At 35.5% G+C, this 20,237-nt stretch overlaps 1 protein-coding gene across 1 annotated transcript in view; it reads right to left on the bottom strand.

The window, feature by feature from the left end:
• HEATR5A (HEAT repeat containing 5A) overlaps nucleotides 1-20,237 on the bottom strand; it is a 93,340-nt gene that overhangs the window by 40,034 nt on the left and 33,069 nt on the right. Inside the window, exons 13-18 of the mRNA XM_007451263.1 lie at nucleotides 13,994-14,103; nucleotides 9,403-9,566; nucleotides 9,003-9,178; nucleotides 2,744-2,849; nucleotides 1,798-1,988; nucleotides 351-510 (exon numbers count right to left, since the gene is read on the bottom strand). Of these exons, the coding sequence (XP_007451325.1) occupies nucleotides 351-510; nucleotides 1,798-1,988; nucleotides 2,744-2,849; nucleotides 9,003-9,178; nucleotides 9,403-9,566; nucleotides 13,994-14,103 (907 nt within the window). The remainder of the gene's footprint in view (nucleotides 1-350; nucleotides 511-1,797; nucleotides 1,989-2,743; nucleotides 2,850-9,002; nucleotides 9,179-9,402; nucleotides 9,567-13,993; nucleotides 14,104-20,237) is intronic.

Genomic DNA, 20,237 nt, shown 5'->3' with positions numbered 1-20,237 from the left:
TTTTCTTTCTGTATAATGGGAATATACATACTAGATTACTGTGAGGATTAAATATGTTCATATGTTTACAAGAATGTAATACAATGCATGGTACCTGTTAAGCTCTACAAAACAGTAGACGTTATTTTAAGATGGAGATCCATTTTCAGAAAATGATATTGAATTTGACTTTAGACACTGAGTATGAAGATACTGAGATTTGAATTTTAAAAATCCATCAAGGTTAACAATAGCTTTGATTTTATTATGGAGCAAGAATTATTTTATAAATTAGTAATGGTCAATAAAAACATAATCTGCATTATCTACAAATCAAGAATTTCAAGGAAGGTATCACATGAAGTACTTACCTGCACATCAGGAGAAGTGCTGTCCTGAGATAAAGTGTAAAGGATTCCAATACAAGAATTCAAATGTTGAGAAGAACTTATTCCTCCCAAGTACCTATGTAGGGATCCCAAAGCCAATGAGTGTCCTGTTCTGGTAACTGCGTCCCTTGCTGATTTCAGTCTGTGATTATGGAAACAAAAATAAATGACAATTACTGAAACAAAACCAATGCATGCACACTGTCACTTAGGCAAACTTTCTGTATGAAGAGTTGCAAAATTCAGAAATATATTTACCGTTAACTGATAAAAAAAATTCTGAAATAACCTGAAAGGTATCTTGAAAAGAAAAAATTTTAAATAAAAATGTCTTTACCATTATTAATAATTATTTAAATATAAGCAATTTCAATGTCTCTCAGAAATACACACACACTAAATTCATATGGCAGGCATTATTACTTTATCATTAAGTTATACTTTAAAAACTCTCATTGCTGATACTCTAATTCCATATAAAGAGAGTTCCAACTCAAGAACTTTGATTTAAAAATTAAATATAGTAAGAGAACTCATTATTAGGAGTTTTCTTATGAATTGTATACTAGTTTAAGCGCTTTATATTTGGTCCTTTAATCCGCTCAACAATCTTGAGATTCACACTACTGATATTATCAGTTCCTTTTAACAGATGAGGAAATCAAAGTGACTTAGTCATTTTAGCCAAAGTGACTCTTACAAAGTAACCAACTATTAAATGGAAGAGTTGGGATTTGAACCGAGTTAGTAATCTGACATCAGACGTTGAGCTCATAACCAAATCAAGATACACATATTCAATAGACTAGAAGGTGAAAGTGCTGCCTGCATTACTACCACCACTAATCATATAGCTTTATATATGTATAACTAATATAACCATGAACTTTATTTGCAGTTGTTTTATTTTTTCATACTACTTTCATGTTTATTATCTCATTTACCTTAACATTCTTAGTAGGCAGGGTGGCATTAATAACCTTTTATATGAAATAGAGGAAAACTGGTTGAGAGGATTAAGTAACCTGCTCACAGTTACAAAGCAAGAAACAAAAATATAGTTTATGTTTCCTGACCTGCAGCCTTCTCTCTTTCCATTAGGTTGTTCTTACTACCTATCAACTATATTTAACATGATAAAACTCCATAAGCTTCTTACTTCCAGAGTCCACTGATGGCCTATTACATCACTCATATAGATAGTGATCTTTCTCATATAAAAACTAAAGCCAAAGAACTAGTAATAGTTTTATGTTCCAAAACAAGCAGGCCAAGGCGGGGTGGGGGGGAGTTCTCCTTTAAAGTATACACATTTCTCCACTTTTTTAGGTTAATTATCAGAATGAAGTTTCATAAGTTCCAACAAACCAACAAGGTACACCCAGTTTTGACACATAGTCCATCAGTATTAAGTAAGAAATTCACTTACTTGTCAAAGCTAACTTGAGCTAATACAGCAGTAAAAGCTCCATCATCAACCACCTGGGCTAATCTAGCCCATGCCTCTGCAGCTGCACATCTCAAGAGGGGGCTGGGGCTTTCTAAGGCTCCCATCACCAATGCGAGGACAGGTCTTCTCATTTCTTCTGGACCCAAATGTCCCTTAGAGCCAGCCACATACTGAAATATGTAAAAAACAATCCAAACTTGCAACTCTAGTAAATTCTCTTATGCAGTTTGGAATGTATATTCTGATTAACCAAATATGTTCATATTTGGTGATTACTCCTTTAAAAAAAAATCAGAATACCAAAATCCACAGTAAACATACATAATTTTTCTCATGAAGTACTTTAGAATTTTAAACCTCCAGGCAAACAATATGGTAATCAATTATCACTGTAGTATATATGTGTTCAGAAGAACATTAATAGGGATTTCCATAAAATAAATGATCAATGAAGCCTATTATATTTTACTTAGAAACAATAAGCCATAAATGCAACAATGAGCCAGATTTGGTCCACAGGCCATAGTCTGCCAATCCCAGATCTGGGATATTAGGGTTGGTAGGTTAAAGCATGGTTCTAAGCTAAGATTATAAGTTTGATTTCTGAATAACAAGTTGTATATGGAGAAAAAGTAAAAGGGGAGGGACTTCCCTGGCGGTCCAGTAGTTAAGACTCTGTTCTTCCAATGCAGGGAGCGCAGGTTCGATCCCTGGTCAGGGAACTGAGATCCCACATGCCATGCAGTGTGGCAAAAAAAAAAAAAAAAAAAAGGTAAAAGGGCAATTACAAATCCTGAAACATTAAGAAAAATGGGGGGGGCGGGGACCAGCCCTTTAAAAACACCTTCCCCAACCTACTTAGTTGGCCATACATTAGGGGGAAAAGAAAATAAAGCAAACGTGAATTTTAAAAAAACAGAATTACCTTCAAGAAACTAGAAACTGAAGAAACAACATGTAACTGAACTACTTGTTGACGAGCTCCTTTTGTATGCTTTATACTGTCCAAAAGCTGTTCCAGTATGAGAAGCCTAAAATCAGAAACAAGATTTAAAGATAAAGTAAGTCAAAGGACAGTACTGAGTATCCACTACAAATTTGTTTTGTTGCATTTTGTTGGAACTACTAAAATGAGATAAACTGTTGTCAAACACACTGAAGCATTTTAGGAAATGAAAATATATCACAACCAATGCAAAAATATTTTGATTATGTGTCATTATGACAGTGGGGGAGAAGCACTATTTTGTGAAAAAATAACAACAAATGTATCACTTAATACAGATTTACCTGGGCAAATTCAGCTATTTCAGCAACTATTTTCTAAACAAGTATTTTGAAAGTCACTTGCGTCAACATTTTTGCTCTTAATAACAGGACATACTGGATTCAAATACATTCCTTCATTTTAAAGGTAGCACTGACTTCAGTGAGAAGTGAGAAGCAGCACAGCCTTTCAAACCCCAGCCATACCTTAAACATGTACTTGGGATCATACTATATATAACACAGTTTTTACGCTTGCTTTTCTCACTTAACATTACCTCTTTAGCACTTTTCAAATCATTTTTATTCTTTGATAATTTTCAGGAAGCCAAATTTTACTACACACATACTACAATTTATTCAACCATTCTCCTACTGGTGGAGAGCAAATTTCTTATTTTCACAATTCTAACTATGGTGAATATATGCACATTACTTTTGGTGTGGGGTTGAATGTGTCCATGGGTTTTAATGTAGCTTCCATAAATTGTATTTCATGTCCTTTTTAAAAATCCATTTGTTGAAATATGTAAAAATATGTAACCATGAAATAAATCACCCCATTTTTTCCCACCTATTTCTCCAATGTTTAGAAACATTGCTTCAGAGCTCTGAACTTCCTTTCCCCCCTTCTCTCCCTTTAAATCAGGAAAACTGAAATTATTTTTAAGAATACTTCTTCCATTGTGAACTATCTTGATGGTAGGCATAGACCTTATAATTTATCTTCATCTCTCTAGTATCTAGGTTTGTCATGTAGTCAGCAGTCAAATGTGCTTGTTGAACAATATAAAGGACAGTTGCACCCAGTGAGTGAAAACAGGGCATGACTGGCTGAAGATGGCACATGGGTATACTTTTACTCAACTCTAATGTACTTGTAATAGTATCTCTGAGCCTGTAACTAAATCTCTATCATTCTGGTGAGGCCACAAGACCCAAATACAGTTTTGTTCCAAATGACAATTCTGTTATCAAAACAGAATAGATATGGGTATTGTGCTTTAAAAAACCCAGCTGTGGAAGAAGTCAAGTCAGAAAAAAGGGAAGGTGTGAAGTTACATGTGTATGACTTGAGGAAAGCAATATACATAAAATCAACTCAGAGAATATAATAAACATGGTGGATCACTAAAAATTTGGGGAAAAACCACAGTAACTCTAAGTAGTCTATTTAGTTAAATATTTATTTCCTTATTTCAAGGTTAATTCTGTTCATCATAATAAACCTGAAAAACTCAGAAAAACACAGGAAAGAAAAATAAAATTCACCCATAATCCCACCATCTGGAAAGAGCCACTATTAACATTTGGCATCTTTGTTTTAGTCTCTCACTGGTCCCGTTCCCACCCCAGGTATATGGATATCATTTTTAGAAAACTGGGATCACAGTGCATACACTTTGTTAGTAACTCTTTTTCATTTCCCTAAACATTAATCCCATCTTATTAATTACTGCACTGAAATAATTTTTTTTCTCTTTTTTATCCTGCCCTCCTGTGATATTTCTTTTTTATTTTAATTGAAGTATAGTTGATGTACAATATTATATGTTACAGGTGTACAATATAGTGATTCACAATTTTTAAAGGTTATACTTAATTTATAGTTATTTTAAAATATTGGCTATATTCCCTGAGCTGTACAGTATATCCGTGTAGCTTATTTTTTACGTAATAGTTGGTACCTTTAATTCCCTCCCCCTATATTGCCCCTCCCCCTTCCCTCTCCCCACAGGTAACCGCTAGATGGTTATCTGTATCTGTGAGTCTGCTTTTTTGTTATATTCACTAGCTCGTTGTAGTTTTAGACTCCACATGTACTGAAATAAGTTTAAATAGCTATTAGTATTATATAGTCTGGCAATACAATACCTTATTTACCCAGTTCCCTAGTTTGGGACATTTAGGCCATTTCTAATTTTTATTATAAATAACATGATTTATGTATCATATAAAAGTTTTTTCGGCCTATTTTCAAGATTATATTTAAGTCATTATGTTTCAAGAATACATTTATGCCCAAATTGCCTGCAGGAAGAAAAATTAAGGATAACCACATGGTTAGCCTTATGAATTTAAAACCTAAAACATCATTATTAGATCACATCCTAGTCACCTGCTATAATGGAACTGTGTCATGTTGAAAGTAGTAAAAATACTTAAGGTTAGAGCTTGAGAATTTTGTTACATTATAATAAAACCTGACCTGTACTATTTTCTTGCCCACATTCATGGGCCAAAGATTGTAAATGAGACTACCACAGCCCAAAATATTTTTCTACACCCTTTACCCCCAAATTCTGACAGAGATCACAATAAAACATTCTGAATCTTCAGGAAGATGGAGATGACCAGTTTTCAGTAATACTGAATTGGTATTCCTAAGTAGTATCAATTATAACATATAAATATTAGTTCATAATGAAATTAGATATTAAAAGTTTTGAGTCTGGATGAAATAAAAACACATAGGTGACTGAGTAAACAGCAAAGACATAAAATTTGAAAATGCTCATTTACCTTACTTTTATTTTCAGAGAGGGTGTATAATGGTGAAAATTTTCACTACTGAGAACTATAACTATCCTTTTCCTCTCTCTTCATCAACTCACAATCTACATTATTTTATAGCATTTTTAGCAGTGGTTCTCAAACCTGGCTGTACACCAGAATTACCTAAGGAGTTTTTAAAAATTTCAGTGCCCAATGTAGTATGCATAACCATTACTATTAAGTCAGAATCTACGTTTTAAAAAGTTGTCCCAATGATTGCAATGTACAGTCAAGGGTGAAACAATCTTCAGGTGAATTAAGTAATGCATTCTTTGCAATTAGGTGCAAAATATATTGAAAAGTAACCATAAACAACACATACACAAGATCAGTAATAACTTTTTCTCTGTGTAAAATATCTTGATATTCCAAAACTTTAAACATTTTAGTGCTTTAAAATTATCGATGCGAAGTTCTCTTATTTTTAGAATTCTATAGTCAAAATAAAGATAATTAGGGGCTTCCCTGGTGGCACAGTGGTTAAGAATCCACCTACCAATGCAGGGGATACGGGTCTGAGCCCTGGTCTGGGAAGATCCCACGTGCCGCAGAGCAACTAAGCCCATGCGCCACAACTACTGAGCCTGCGCTCTAGAGCCTGAAAGCCACAACTACCGAGCCCGTGTACCACAACTACCAAGCCTGCACTCGAGAGCCCGCGAGCCACAACTACTGAGCCTGTGTGCCACAACTACTGAAGCTGGCATGCCTAGAGCCTGTGCTCTGCAACATGAGGAGCCACCACAATGAGAAGCCCACGCACCACAACGAAAGGTAGGCCCTGCTCGTCGCAACTAAAGAAAGCCCACATGCAGAACGAAGACCTGATGCAGCCAAAACCAAACAAATAAATAAATAAATTTAATAAAAAATAAAGACAATCAACTGATTTAAAGACAATTTAATTTCTAAGTACATAAATAAAATATGAAAAACCTATTTCTAATCTTAGGACAACATCATGTTAGCTACAAGAGTTTCTTTTAAACTGTTTAAACACGAAGATAACCACGATAACAAAATGCTTTAAAATATTCACTTGTTGAATACAGGTACTTTGATTAAGATATTTCTTCTCTAGAAATGCAAATCTACGGCCCAAAGAAGAAAGGTCTGCCATCTTAAACAAGTATCATACGTAGGATAACAGGAAATTAGAAACAACTTTCCTATCTATGTTTCTCTGTGGTGCTCTAAGGGCACCCATTGGAGACTGCTGATAGTTGCTGAATCTGGGATCCTGCCAGACAACTTCCTTTAAAATTCTCCAAACCACTGCCTACTATTTTTATTCAGTTAGAATCCAAACAGAATGTTTTGCTTTCACCAGGTCTCAACTTTTTTATTAAAACAAACAAAACCTCTCCTCCCTTGAATATTCATTCTATATATTATTTTCATCCAGGTGGGATAAAAAGAAATTTGGCACATTTTAAAGTTTATTAAACTTTAAAAGTTTATTCAACAACAGAAATAAGAAACTATCTCCTTGAGACTATAATTAGGCAATAAATCTGAGAGAAATTAAAAAAAAGAAAACCAAAAAAACCCCCACGTTCTTTAGGAGAGTAATAAAATCAATTTTTTAAAAGGAAAGCTTCTAAGAAGTATACTTTTCTTTTTCACTTCTTATCTGAGACCTATCAAAAAGAGTTTAGTGGAGTCATTTAAAAACATGCTTAATTTAAATCTTTTGCCCACAAGGCTACCCCTGTTCCATCTACTGTATTTACTGCTGTATTAATCCAAATTAATTATTTTAAACTAACTGTATGCACTAGATAATAGTACAGTTACAGACTAGTACAAATCTCATCCTCTCCATCAATTCTTTGAAAATTCCAGTTCACTGTGATTCTCCTCTCATCTTTTAGTGCTATAGCATTCATTTATAATTTAGTCATATATTATCTTAAAATACAACCAAAACTTTATAGTTACAGTATACACAGTGAACTATAGGCTACAAATTTCAAACCATCTCTTCAAATTAATCTCAAAATATACATGTAACATATAATACTGAATAAATACTATCAATACTATCATTTTAAATAAAGACATGAAGCTATTAAAAGTCAACATAAATGTTATTCATTTTTCTATCCATTGAAAGTAAACTATCCAAAAGCCTGTTTCAGAAATGTGTTGCTGACAAGATTCAAATATTTTTTGTGAGTCTTCATCAGAAACCAAGGTAAATTCCTTACCTAATTGGTATTCTCTGGAAGACAACAGATAAAATGATATAAAAGCTATGAGCTAGTCAAATGCGTGTTGCTTGTCTAGCATGAAAGAGACAGAGAATGAATGGGAATGAATGAGGATAGTTAATAATTTACAAACTGTTAACCAGCACAGCCCATGGGAGAGATTCACTTCCCACATAGTGTCTCAGATAGAAATTTCCTGGATACTAGCTATCAGAAGTGATTTTGGTCCCCAAGAAAGTTATTATCCATTGAGAAACTCATTCTCAATGAGAAATCATTAGAAGCTTTTTTTTTCTTCTTAATTTTATTTATTTTTGGCTGTGTTGGGTCTTCATTGCTGCACACGGGCTTTCTCTAGTTGTGGCAAGCAGGAGCTACTCTTCATTGCGGTGAGTGGGCTTCTCATTGCGGTGGCTTCTCTTGCTGCAAAGCACAGGCTCTCAGTGTGCGGGCTTCAGTAGTTGCAGCATGCAGGTTCAGTAGTTGTGGTGCACGGGCTTAGTTGCTCCATGGCATGTGGGATCTTTCTGGACCAGGGATTGAACCCGTGTCCCCTGCATTGGCAGGCGGATTCTTAACCACTGAGCCACCAGGGAAGTCCCAGAAGCCTTTGATTTTTAAAAACCAAAGTTCATTTTGAGTGAAGTGAATCCACCAAATTGAAGACTAATCTGTTTTAATCTAATTTTTGAAATCTACTAAAATGAAGACTAATCCCTGGATCTATGATGGCTTGATAAGGCCTCCAAGGTAAGAAAGCCTATGAGACCTTGTGTAAGCAGAAAACCACTGCTTTACTTTGTAACAATAGCTCATAAACCACTGTTCTTGTGACACTGAGTTTTTCATTTGTATTTTCAGCTAGATGAGAAGCTAATGTGGGAAAAGCATTGCATCCACAATAGTGCCTAGCAGTTTTCAGTTTAATCTCATCATTGACTTAATTACTTCTTATTAAATATTAGCCAGATGAATGAACAAGAGCCTTTAATCTTACCTTCACCTGTCATCTATAAGAAATCTTTGATATTAATGAGAACTTCTGACAACATCATTCTTACCCACCGGTTCTCTATTATGCATTCATTGAACCAATTACCAATCCTGAAATGTTATTTCAGGACAAATGAACTACTGAAGATGGTTTACCTTTGAGCTTCTCCCACATGAGCACATACAACTCCAAAGAGCTTGACTGCAGAGCTAATAACTGACAGTGTTGGAGGTAAGGGCTTAGGCACCGAATCTCCCTCTACATCTTTCTCGTAAATAGAATAAGGGTCATATTCGAGACTTCCACAAGCAATACCATTACCAAGCAGGAGCTAAAAGAAAAAAAAAATTACATATAAGGTTTTAAAACCACTGTTCAGGACTTCCCTGGAGGTCCAGTGGTTGGGACTCTATACTCCCACTGCAGGGGGGCACGGGTTTGATCCCTGGTCGGGGAACTAGGATCCCACATGCCACAAGGTGTGCCCAAAAATAAAAATAAAACCACTGTTTACAGATTGAATCAACCCAAAGAGTTATTGAAAAATGACCATACCTGTTCTTCAATAAATCTATGGTCAGTATCTTGTAGCAAAGGACTTAATATTAGAAGATCATCCTGATGACAGAGGCGTGGAAGTAAAAATGTGGATGCTGCCACCTGTATATCAGGGGCAGTCAAGTCAGCAGCCAGCTCTCTGAGGACAGCACAAAGGTATCCTGTTGAATCAGAGAAAAAGGGCAATTAGCAATTTAGTAATAGCAGTTAACTGGTCCAAGAATGGGGTTAAAAAAGCCCAGGCTGAACGTTAATCTACATATCAGCTAACTTTAATCTATCACAGCCAAAGCTAATACATCTCCTCCTTGAGGATGTCCTACCGATAAATGGCTCAACTATGTGTTGCTGGTCACAAGGATAAGAACAGACATCTCAAAGTATGTGTGTATGTATACTTTGAGATACTGAATAAATACTACACCCATTTTATTTAAATGACATAAAGCATAAAAACAGAACGAAAAAAGAGGAATAGATACAAAGGCAGAAAAAGAAGGCATAATCGTATGACACCCTAACACCTCACCACCCCAGTGTATGACTGTCACTCATCCTAATCAGCTGGATTAACCTCATTCACCTATACTCCCAGTCTACTATCTCACCACTCCCCATATTATTTTGAAGCAATCTCTGGAAAGCATATCATTTCATCTATAAATATTTCATCGTGTATCACTAGACTTGAGGACATTTTAAACAATCTCATTATCACAATTTTGTGTTTTAAAAATCACTAAACAGGGACTTCCCTAGGGGTCCAGTGCTTTAGACTCCACACTCCCAATGCAGGGGGCCTGGGTTCGATCCCTGGTCAGGAAACTAGATCCCACATCCCACAACTAAGAGCCCACATGCCGCGACAAAGATCCCACAGGCCGCAATGAAGACCTGGTGCAGCCAAATAAATACAATGAATTAAATAAATAAAAATCACTAAACATCAAATACACATTCAGTGGTCAAACTGTCAATTGCTTCATTAATGCCTGTTTTTGTTTGCTTTTTATGTTTGAATCCAGACCTAAGTGAAGTATACATGTCGTAGCTACCCGATATATCTTAAGTCTCTTTCAATCTAAAGTTATCCCCTCAAATTTTATTCCCCGTAATTTATTTGAAGAAATAAGATTATTTGTTCTACAGAAGTTTTTATAGATTATAGCCCCCAAGGTAATTTAATTTGTTCCTTTAATGTCTGCATTTTTTTGTAAATTGGAACCTGGATCTAAGGACGATTCATCTTTTTTTTTGGTTTGTTGGTATTTGGGGTGCCAACCTAGTTCATAGGCAGCATTGAGATTTTCCTTGAGACATGAGACAACGTATGGCTGTCTCTTATATATATGTGGTTGGAAAAACTGGTCCAATTATCACACTGACCTAAGTTACCATTTCAAAGATATTTATCCTACTTTCTGATGGATTCGCAATAGAAAATTTTATCCACCTAGAGCATAAATGACTTTTGCTAGCTTGTAACTTAAGTACTTTAGGAAAGAGTAAAAATCATCTTGGAGAAACATTCACTTTTGGTTTTAGGCAACACCATCAAAACAAAATGAAGACTTGACTGAGTCTACTTATTAGAAGTGACAGGATGAGTTAGGAAGGGCTCACCTCCCATTATTTTCTGTATTATTAGTAGTGGTAAGAGTAGTAACAACAAATATTTATTGAGGATGTAATATGTGTCAGTAAATGTCCCAAAAGCTTTACATATAGTTTTCATAACCACCTCAAGAGGTCCAGTTAGTACTGGTATTTTATTAGGTAAGGAAACAGGAACAGAGAGTCTGTTAATTGCCCAAGGTCACACAGCAGTTACATGGCAGAGTTTGACTGAAACACAGGCAGTCCAGGCTTCAGAACTTAAGCTTTTAACTATCATGCTCATTCATACATTCAAACTGTGTTTAATATAATATACAAAGATGTTATTATATATAATCCTCCCTTCAAGAAGATAGAAGAGTTTCCCTAGTGGCGCAGTGGTTAAGAATCCACCTGCCAATGCAGGGGACGTGGGTTTGATCCCTGGCCCGGGAAGATCCCACATGCCACGGAGCAACTAAGCCCATGTGCCACAACTACCGAGCCTGCACTCTAGAGCCCACGTGCCACAACTACTGAAGCCTGTGCTTAGTAGTTCAGGCCTAGAGTCTGTGCTCTGCAACAAGAGAAGCCACCAAAATGAGAAGCCTGCGCACCGCAACAAAGAGTAACCCCTGCTCGCCACAACTAGAGAAAGCCCACGCACAGCAACGAAGACCCAACGCAGCCAAAAATAAAAACAAACAAATAAATAAATTCATATATATAAAAAAAGAAGATATAAGATACTGGACACACACATGTTAACTATAAAATGAAGGTAAGAAGTACTAAGTTTCATAGAGGATGAAAAGAGAACTGCTGAGGTTAGAGAAAGGAGAGGTTACACAGGAATTGGGGACAGCAGACAGGGATAATAAAAACTTAATGAAGCAGACGAGAGTTGCTTAAAGGAATGTCTGTTAGTTTAATTACCAGTATACGATACTCAGAAAAATAATTTTGTTGGTAGTACAATACGCAAGGTATGTTTGGTACTACAGCTAAACGTGACAACAGTGGTAAATCTCCATTTCTCATTTAAAGTGACTGCTGGCCTAACTGTCCCTGAACAAAGTACTCAAAGATGATTCAATTTTAAAATGCAAATATGCATCACTTTCTGATGCTAATGAGGAGCAATTTTCAGTGTAGAGAAAATTAAAATACTTGAAAGGAGATCCATAACAAAACTAAGATAGGAAATAAAAATTAAGAACCTAATTTTCTTTCTTTCTTTCTTTCTTTTTTTTTTTGAGGTACGCGGGCCTCTCACTGTTGTGGCCTCTCCTGTTGCGGAGCACAGGCTCCGAACGCGCAGGCTCAGCGGCCATGGCTCACAGGCCCAGCCACTACGCGGCATGTGGGATCTTCCCGGACCAGGGCATGAACCCATGTCCCCTGCCTCGGAAGCCCTGGATTTTCTTTTTTCAACAAGTTAGTTCATAGTAATTCCTGACTTCATTTCCCAGTGAACACTCTGGAACTGATTTTAAATCTATATACTAGTGTATTAATTATTCCTTTAAGACTTCTGATTGCATTCCCAAACTCCAATTCTGAGAAAATAGTACAAGACTTTGTTTTTCTCTTTAAGTCCTTCAAGGGCAGACTTATATTATCATTTATCAGGAGATACACTGTGGATTTTAAGTTGATATCTTAATATTCCAATATGTTTAATGAAGACTTCAAAAAATCAATTTTTTCATCTGTAGTTTGAGACAGACCTATCACTAAGCTTTGTCTATTTATTCTCTACTAGGTTACTTATAAATGGATTGTCAGCACAGCATGAAACAGATCTATGTTATCTTGATTCTACTATTTACTGGATACATAAACTTGAGTTGGTTTTTGCAACCTCTTTGTGCCTTTATCTGTCAAATGAGGAAAATGTAACTAGCTCACTGTATTATCCTAAGATAAATGGGGTAATATAAACAATTTCTAGTACACCACGTGGCACACAGAAATGACTCTTGATACAGTTTCTGAGAAAGGGCAATGTATCCACTTTTTTTCCAGAGAAGTAAATACAAAATTCTTATTTTATATCAAACATTTTGCTAGGTACATTTGTGAACCAGGAAGAGAGGTAGTAGGAACAATATCACTCATATAATGATAAAGGCCAAGACAGAAGTTATAAGTTAGTATCAATATTTTGAACTACTGTGGTATATATTATATTGCATTTACTTGCAGAATAAAGATATAAAACAATAAAAGCAGTATTTTTACAAGAAATAGATTTGAAGAAACATTGACTTAATATGGTTGGTTGAAAATGATAAAAATTTTAAAAAAAATAGATGCTCCCATTAGAGACAACTTTCAGCTTTCACCTCTTAAAACAAGCATCTTAAGTTATTCAGTAGTAGTAGCAATGTATTTTCTTAAAACTGTACTTTAAATTTACAAGAAAAGCTTTAGAACTAATTGTAAAATAGGGGCAAGTTTATTTTACCAAATAGAGTATTCTAGTATTCCAAAGCCATCCTGGGCCTAATAAAAGCAAAACCTAAATTATAAACTTAATAAAATCAATTATACCTTGGTATACTGTTCAAAATTAAACCTCTATCTGGGCAGAGTTAAGAATGGAATAGTGGAAGGAAACGTATACAACAGATAACCACTCTAGAAGGAAACTAGGAGTGGCCAAATTTCTAATAGATTTGAATTATATATTCTGCAGAAAACCCTGGAGTAGACTCAAGACCAATCTTTGTGCCTCATTCTCTCCCACACAGTGAAACTAGAGACTTTTTCTCAGAAGAGAGAACACAGCAAGAAAGGAAGAAGTAGTTTTTTTTTTAATGTATTTTATTTACTATCAGATCGTGAACACATGGGTTAAGACTGAACTCCCTAAACCTCCTAGAAACAAAGCACTAAATAACTGCCATATAATTCATTTGTTCAGTTATTACTTTCCAGGCACTGTGTTAGCCACAAACAGTAAAACATTTTGGTGTAAGGCACATACCTTCATAGGTTTCAGGAGGTAATAAAATCAACAATTCATAAAGCCTCTGTCTATAAACTACTGATGGTGTTTTCAAAGGACTTCCGTATGTTTTTAGTATTGAAGAAAGCCTTAAATTAAAAGAAAAAACACATTTTAAGTGTGTACATTATACAACAACGTATAAATATTCAACATGTTGACATATAAAGTAGCTATATATAATTAGTGAACATTAGCACTTTTATTATTTTTTATAACGTGTGACTTTAAGTTAAAAGAGGAATTATAAGTATCACACATGAAAACTATTTTGCTATCTTTTCTACACACTTCATAAAACTATATATTCAGCTAAGATTTCTAAGGCTGTATCTTATCTAGAAGCTGCAACTCTTACTAAACTCCAAAATTTACAACACTGCATTTGTGAAAAATAAAATCTATTACATAGAAAAGGAACAGGCCAAAGAAACAAACAAATTGAAGACACAGATACCTAGAGAAAAATCCAAGTGTCTGTTAGAAACTTGATCTGGAATGTGATCACCAAATAAAAATGAATCATCAAAATACACAAAATCATGAAACAAATTCTCTTTTAATAAAACACAAGCTAAGCCAATGTTTCCCTAAAAGTTCCAGTCATGAAATCTCTTAACACTTCCTGTCTTCCCTCTCTTCTTTCATGTTCATGTACTTTTTTTTAATCTTCTATTCATTCTCACTACTGGTATTAAGACATCATTTTACTGATATTCATTCAACTAACAAATATTTATTAAAGGATTACTACTCTTTGCCAAGGTACCATGTTATCAACTGGTGTACAGTTTTCATCCCCTGTAGCAATACAGAAATTCAATGGAATTACTTTTGTTGTGCCACTGGAATAAATCCACTATGCTGTCATGGAATGAGGTTTCCAGGTACTCTTAAGAAATTCTGGCAATGTTTATTCGTTTGTATTTTCTAGAAAAATACCACTTTCTTTTACTCGTTTCTAGATGAAAAGAAGAGTTATCTTTGACTTGTCATTTTATTAAAAAAGAAAAAGTTGGTTCCATTCTTTATCTTTCAGGTTAGTATACAACATTTATAAAACCTGGGTAGAAGTTTTTTAGTTATGAAAGTTAAGAATAAATCCACTGTAATTTTGTATTTCTCTAAAACAAGATTGGAAGAATTACAGCTGACATATGAAAACTATTTAAATCATATTGACAAGACATTAAGAAATTACAAATTATATCCTTAAAAATCCTGCAACATTCATTTAGTTTAAATACAACAGGATTTAGTTCAGAGGGTTGTTTGCATGTGTGTGTTTAAAGAAAATAAGATGTATACAACAAAATAAGAACTTAGGAAAGCATTCCTAGGGGTTTCTGCTTCTATAAGTAGGGCAGATTAGTAGGGCCTTCCTCTATAAATACACTTAGATCCTGGATAAAAGATAATTAGCATTGCTAGACTTGAAGAAAGGGACTTTTCCAAGGCTTAACTCCCACCCCACCAAACAAACAAACATAAAATGCATGAAACAAAACATGAGCTAAAATCAGAGTGGGAACACCAATACCAATAACAACAAAAGAACTTCAATTGAGCTTGTGCCACTGGCAAGGTAGTGTTAATAAATGGGATCTCCTGAAGGTAGTTTAAATGGTCCCAGGTCCTGGCAGAGGCAAAGGCCTATTGAATTAAACCCAGCTGAAGAGAAAATTAGTGAACTGCAAGAGACAGCAGAATAAATCACCCATAAAACAGCAGAAAGAAAAGGAAAAATATATATATATTAGAAAAAGATTAAGAGACATGGAAGACAATACAAAAAGACTGAAAATTTGTTTAATCACAGCTCCAGCAGCAAAGTTTAACAAGAACGGAAAACAGGCAATATTTAAAGAGATAACAGCCACTTTTCCAGAACTCCTGAAAGACATGAATCCAACAAAATATACAGCAAATTGGATAAAGAAATTCACAAACTGCCAGTTTAAAGCAGAAACTGTGAGAATCAATTTTTAAGAACTCCAATTATATGCAGTTTATGATACACCTAAAAACACAGTGACATGGAAAAAGACATACCACACATATAATACTGTAAACATTAGACTTTAATCAAAAAGTATTACTAAGGACGAAGAGAGTTATTGTATAATGATAAAAGATTCAACTCATTGGGAAGATATAATTACTTTCTCAAAATATGAAAAAAGAAACATAAAACTCTGGAGAAAAACTGATAAACCCAATATCACAGTGGAGGAGTTTAACACATCACTCTCAATTATTGATACGTTAAACAGAGAAAAGGTTAGTGAAAATAGACGGAACAATGTGACTAAAAGAACAACATTTGTATAGAGCAAGTCTCAACAAATTTAAAAGGACAAGTAACATACAGATCATATTCACTAAGTACAATGCAATTACGTTAACAATCAGTAACAAAACTGCAAGCTAAAAACTGTTGCATACATTCAGAAACTTAAAAACATACTTCTGAACAACTTCAAAGAAATTATAATGAAATTTTAAAACACATAAAATGGAAAAAATAGAAATAATAATTTCAATACTTGTAGAATTCAGCAACTGGATCCTTACAGGGAAAATTATGGCCTTAGCTTATATTAAAAGAATTAAAAGAAATTCAGCGAGCTAAGCATTCAAATTAAGCTGTCAGAAGAACAAGAATTTAAGAAAATGGGAATAATAACAAGCAATAATTAATGAAACAGAAAACAAGATCAAGTTTCGTTCACAATGGCGCAGTAGAAGGACGTGCGCTCACTCCCTCTTGTGAGAACACCGGAATCACATCAGGACCCAGCGGGAAGGAGCAGTGACCCCATAGGAGACTGAACCAGACCTCCCTGCTGGTGTTGGAGGGTCTCCACAGAGGCAGGGGGTGGCTGTGGCTCACTGAGGGGACAAGGACACTGGCAGCAGAAGTTCTGGGAAGTACTCCTTGGCATGAGGCCTCCCAGAGTCCACCATAAGCCCTAGCAAAGATCATGTAGCCTCCAGTGCTGGGTCACCTCAGGCCAAACAACCAACAGGGAGGGAATGCAGTCCCACCCATCAGCAGACAAGCGGATTAAAGTTTTACTGAGCTCTACCCACCACCAGTTCCTCTGATCAGGAAGCTTGCACAAGCCTCTTAGAGAGCCTCATCCACCAGAGGGCAGAGAGCAGAAGGAAGAAGAACTACAATCCTGCAGCCTGTGGGATGAAAACCACATTCACAGAAAGACAGACCAAGTGAAAAGGCAGAGGACTATGTACCAGATGAAGGAGCAAGATAAAACCCCAGAAATACAAATAAATGACGTGGAGATAGGCAACCTTCCAGAAAAAGAATTCAGAATAATGATAGTGAAGATGATCCAGGACCTCGGAAAAAGAATGGAGGCAAAGATCAAGAAGATGCAAGAAAGGTTTAACAAAGACCTAGAAGAATTAAAGAACAAACACCTAGAAGAATTAAAGAACAAACAAACAAAGATAAACAACACAATAAATGAAATGAAAAATACACGAGAAGAAATCAATAGCAGAATAACTGAGGTAGAAGAAAGGATAAGTGACCTGGAAGACAGAATGGTGGAATTCACTGCCATGGAACAGAATAAAGAAAAAAAGAATGACAAGAAATGAAGACAGGCTAAGAGACCTCTGGGACAAGATTAAAAACACCAACATTCACATTATAGAGGTCCCAGAAGAAGAAGACAGAGAGAAAGAACCTGAGAAAATATTTGAACAGATCAAACTTCCCCAACATGAGAAAGGAAAGAGCCACCCAAGGCCAGGAAGCACAGAGAGTCCCATACAGGACAAACCCAAGGAGAAACATACCAAAACACATAGTAATCAAATTGACAAAAATTAAAGACAAAGAAAAATTACTGAAAGCAACAAGGGAAAAGTGAGAAATAACATACCAGGGAACTCCCATAAGGTTAACAGCTGATTTCTCAGCAGAAACTCTACAAGCCAGAAGGGAGTGGCATGGTATATTAAAAGTGATGAAAGGGAAGAACCTACAACCAAGATTACTCTACCCGACAAGGATCTCATTCAGATTAAACAGAGAAATCAAAAGGTTTACAGACAAGTAAAAGCTACCAGAATTCAGCACCACCAAACCAGCTCTACAACAAATGCTAAAGGAACTTCTCTAAGTGGGAAACATAAGAGAAAAAAAGGACCTACAAAAACAAACCCAAAACAATTAAGAAAATGGTAACAGGAACATACATATCAATAATTACCTTAAATGTAAATGGATTAAATGCCCCAACCAAAAGACACAGGCTTGCTGAATGGATACAAAAACAAGAGCCATATATATGCTGTATACAAGACACCCACTTCACACCTAGGGACACATACAGACTGAAAGTGAGAGGATTGAAAAAGATATTCCAGGAAAATGGAAATCAAATGAAAGCTGGAGTAGCAATATTCATATCAGAAAAAACAGACTTTAAAATAATATTACAAGAGACAAGGAAGGACACTACATAATGATCATGCGATCAATTTAAGAAGAAGACATAACAATTATAAATATATATGCATCCAGGGACTTCCCTGGTGGTGCAGTGGTTAAGAATCTTCCTGCCAATGCAGGGGACATGGGTTTGAGCCCTGGTCTGGGAAGATTGCACATGCCACGGAGCAACTAAGCCAGTGTGCCACAACTACTGAGCCTGCACTCTAGAGCCCATGAGCCACAACTACTGAAGCCCACGTGCTTAGAGCCCATGCTCCGCAACAAGAGAAGCCACTGTAATGAGAAGTCCGCACACCACAATGAAGAGTAGCCCCTGCACGCCCCAACTAAAGCCTGCGTGCAGCTATAAAGACCCAATGCAGCCAAAAATAAAAGAAATTAATTAAAAATAAGTAAATAAATATGCACCCAACACAGGAGCACATCACTACATAAGGCAAATGATTGATAACAGCTATAAAACAGGAAATCAACAGTAACACAATAATAGTGGGGGATGTTAACACCTCACTTACACCAATAGACAAATCATTCAGACATAAAATTAATAAGAAACACAAACTTTAAATGACACAACAAACCAGACAGATTTAACTAACATTTACAGGACATTCCATCTGAAAATAGCAGATTACACTTTCTTCTCAAGTGCACATGGAACATTCTTCAGGACAGATCAAATGCTGGGTCACAAATCAAGCCTCAGTAAATTTTAGAAAATTGAAATCATATCAAGTATCCTTTCCAACCACAATGCTATAGATTAGAAATAAATTACAGGGAAAAAAACATATAAAACACAAACACACGAAGGCTAAACAATATGTTACTAAATAACCAAGAGATCACTGATGAAATCAAAGAGGAAATCAAAAAATACCTAGAGACAAAAGACAACGAAAACATGACGATCCAAAACTTACGTGATACAGCAAAAGCAGTTCTAAGAGGGAATTTTATAGCTATACAAGCCTACCTCAAGAAACAAGAAAAATCTCAAATAAACAATCTAAACTTACACCTAAAGGAACTAGGAAAAGAAGAACAAACAAAACCCAAAGCTGGCAGAAGGAAAGAAATCATAAAGATCCGAGCAGAAATAAATGAAATAGAAACAAAGAAAACAATAGCAAAGATCAATAAAACTAAAAGCTGGTTCGCTGAGAAGATAAACAAAATTGATAAACCATTAGCCAGACTCATCAAGAAAAAGAGGGAAAGGACTCAAATCAATAAAATTAGAAATGAAAAAGGAGAAGTTACAACAGACACCGCAGAAATACAAAGCATCCTAAGAGACTACTACAAGCAACTCTATGCCAATAAAATGGACAACCTGGAAGAAATGGACAAATTCTTAGAAAGGTATAACCTCCCAAGACTGAACCAGGAATAAACAGAAAATATAAACAGACCAATCACAAGTAATGAAATTGAAACTGTGATTAAAAATCTTCCAACAAACAAAAGTCCAGGACCAGATGGCTTCACAGGTGAATTCTATCAAACATTTAGAGAAGAGCTAACACCCATCCTTCTCAAACTCTACAAAAAAATTTCAGAGGAAGGAACACTTCCAAACGCATTCTACGAGGCCACCATCACCCTGATACCAAAACCAAACAAAGATACTACAGAAAAAGAAAATTACAGCCTAATATCACTGATGAACATAGAAGCAAAAGTCCTCAACAAAATACTAGCAAACAGAATCCAACAACACATTAAAAGGAT

The sequence above is a fragment of the Lipotes vexillifer genome, unplaced genomic scaffold (genome assembly GCF_000442215.2).
Source record: "Lipotes vexillifer unplaced genomic scaffold, Lipotes_vexillifer_v1.1 scaffold1765, whole genome shotgun sequence".
NCBI classification, from domain to species: Eukaryota; Metazoa; Chordata; class Mammalia; order Artiodactyla; family Lipotidae; genus Lipotes; species Lipotes vexillifer.
The sequence above is the reverse complement of the archived record's forward strand: the minus strand, read 5'-3'. Positions and strand labels throughout refer to the sequence as shown.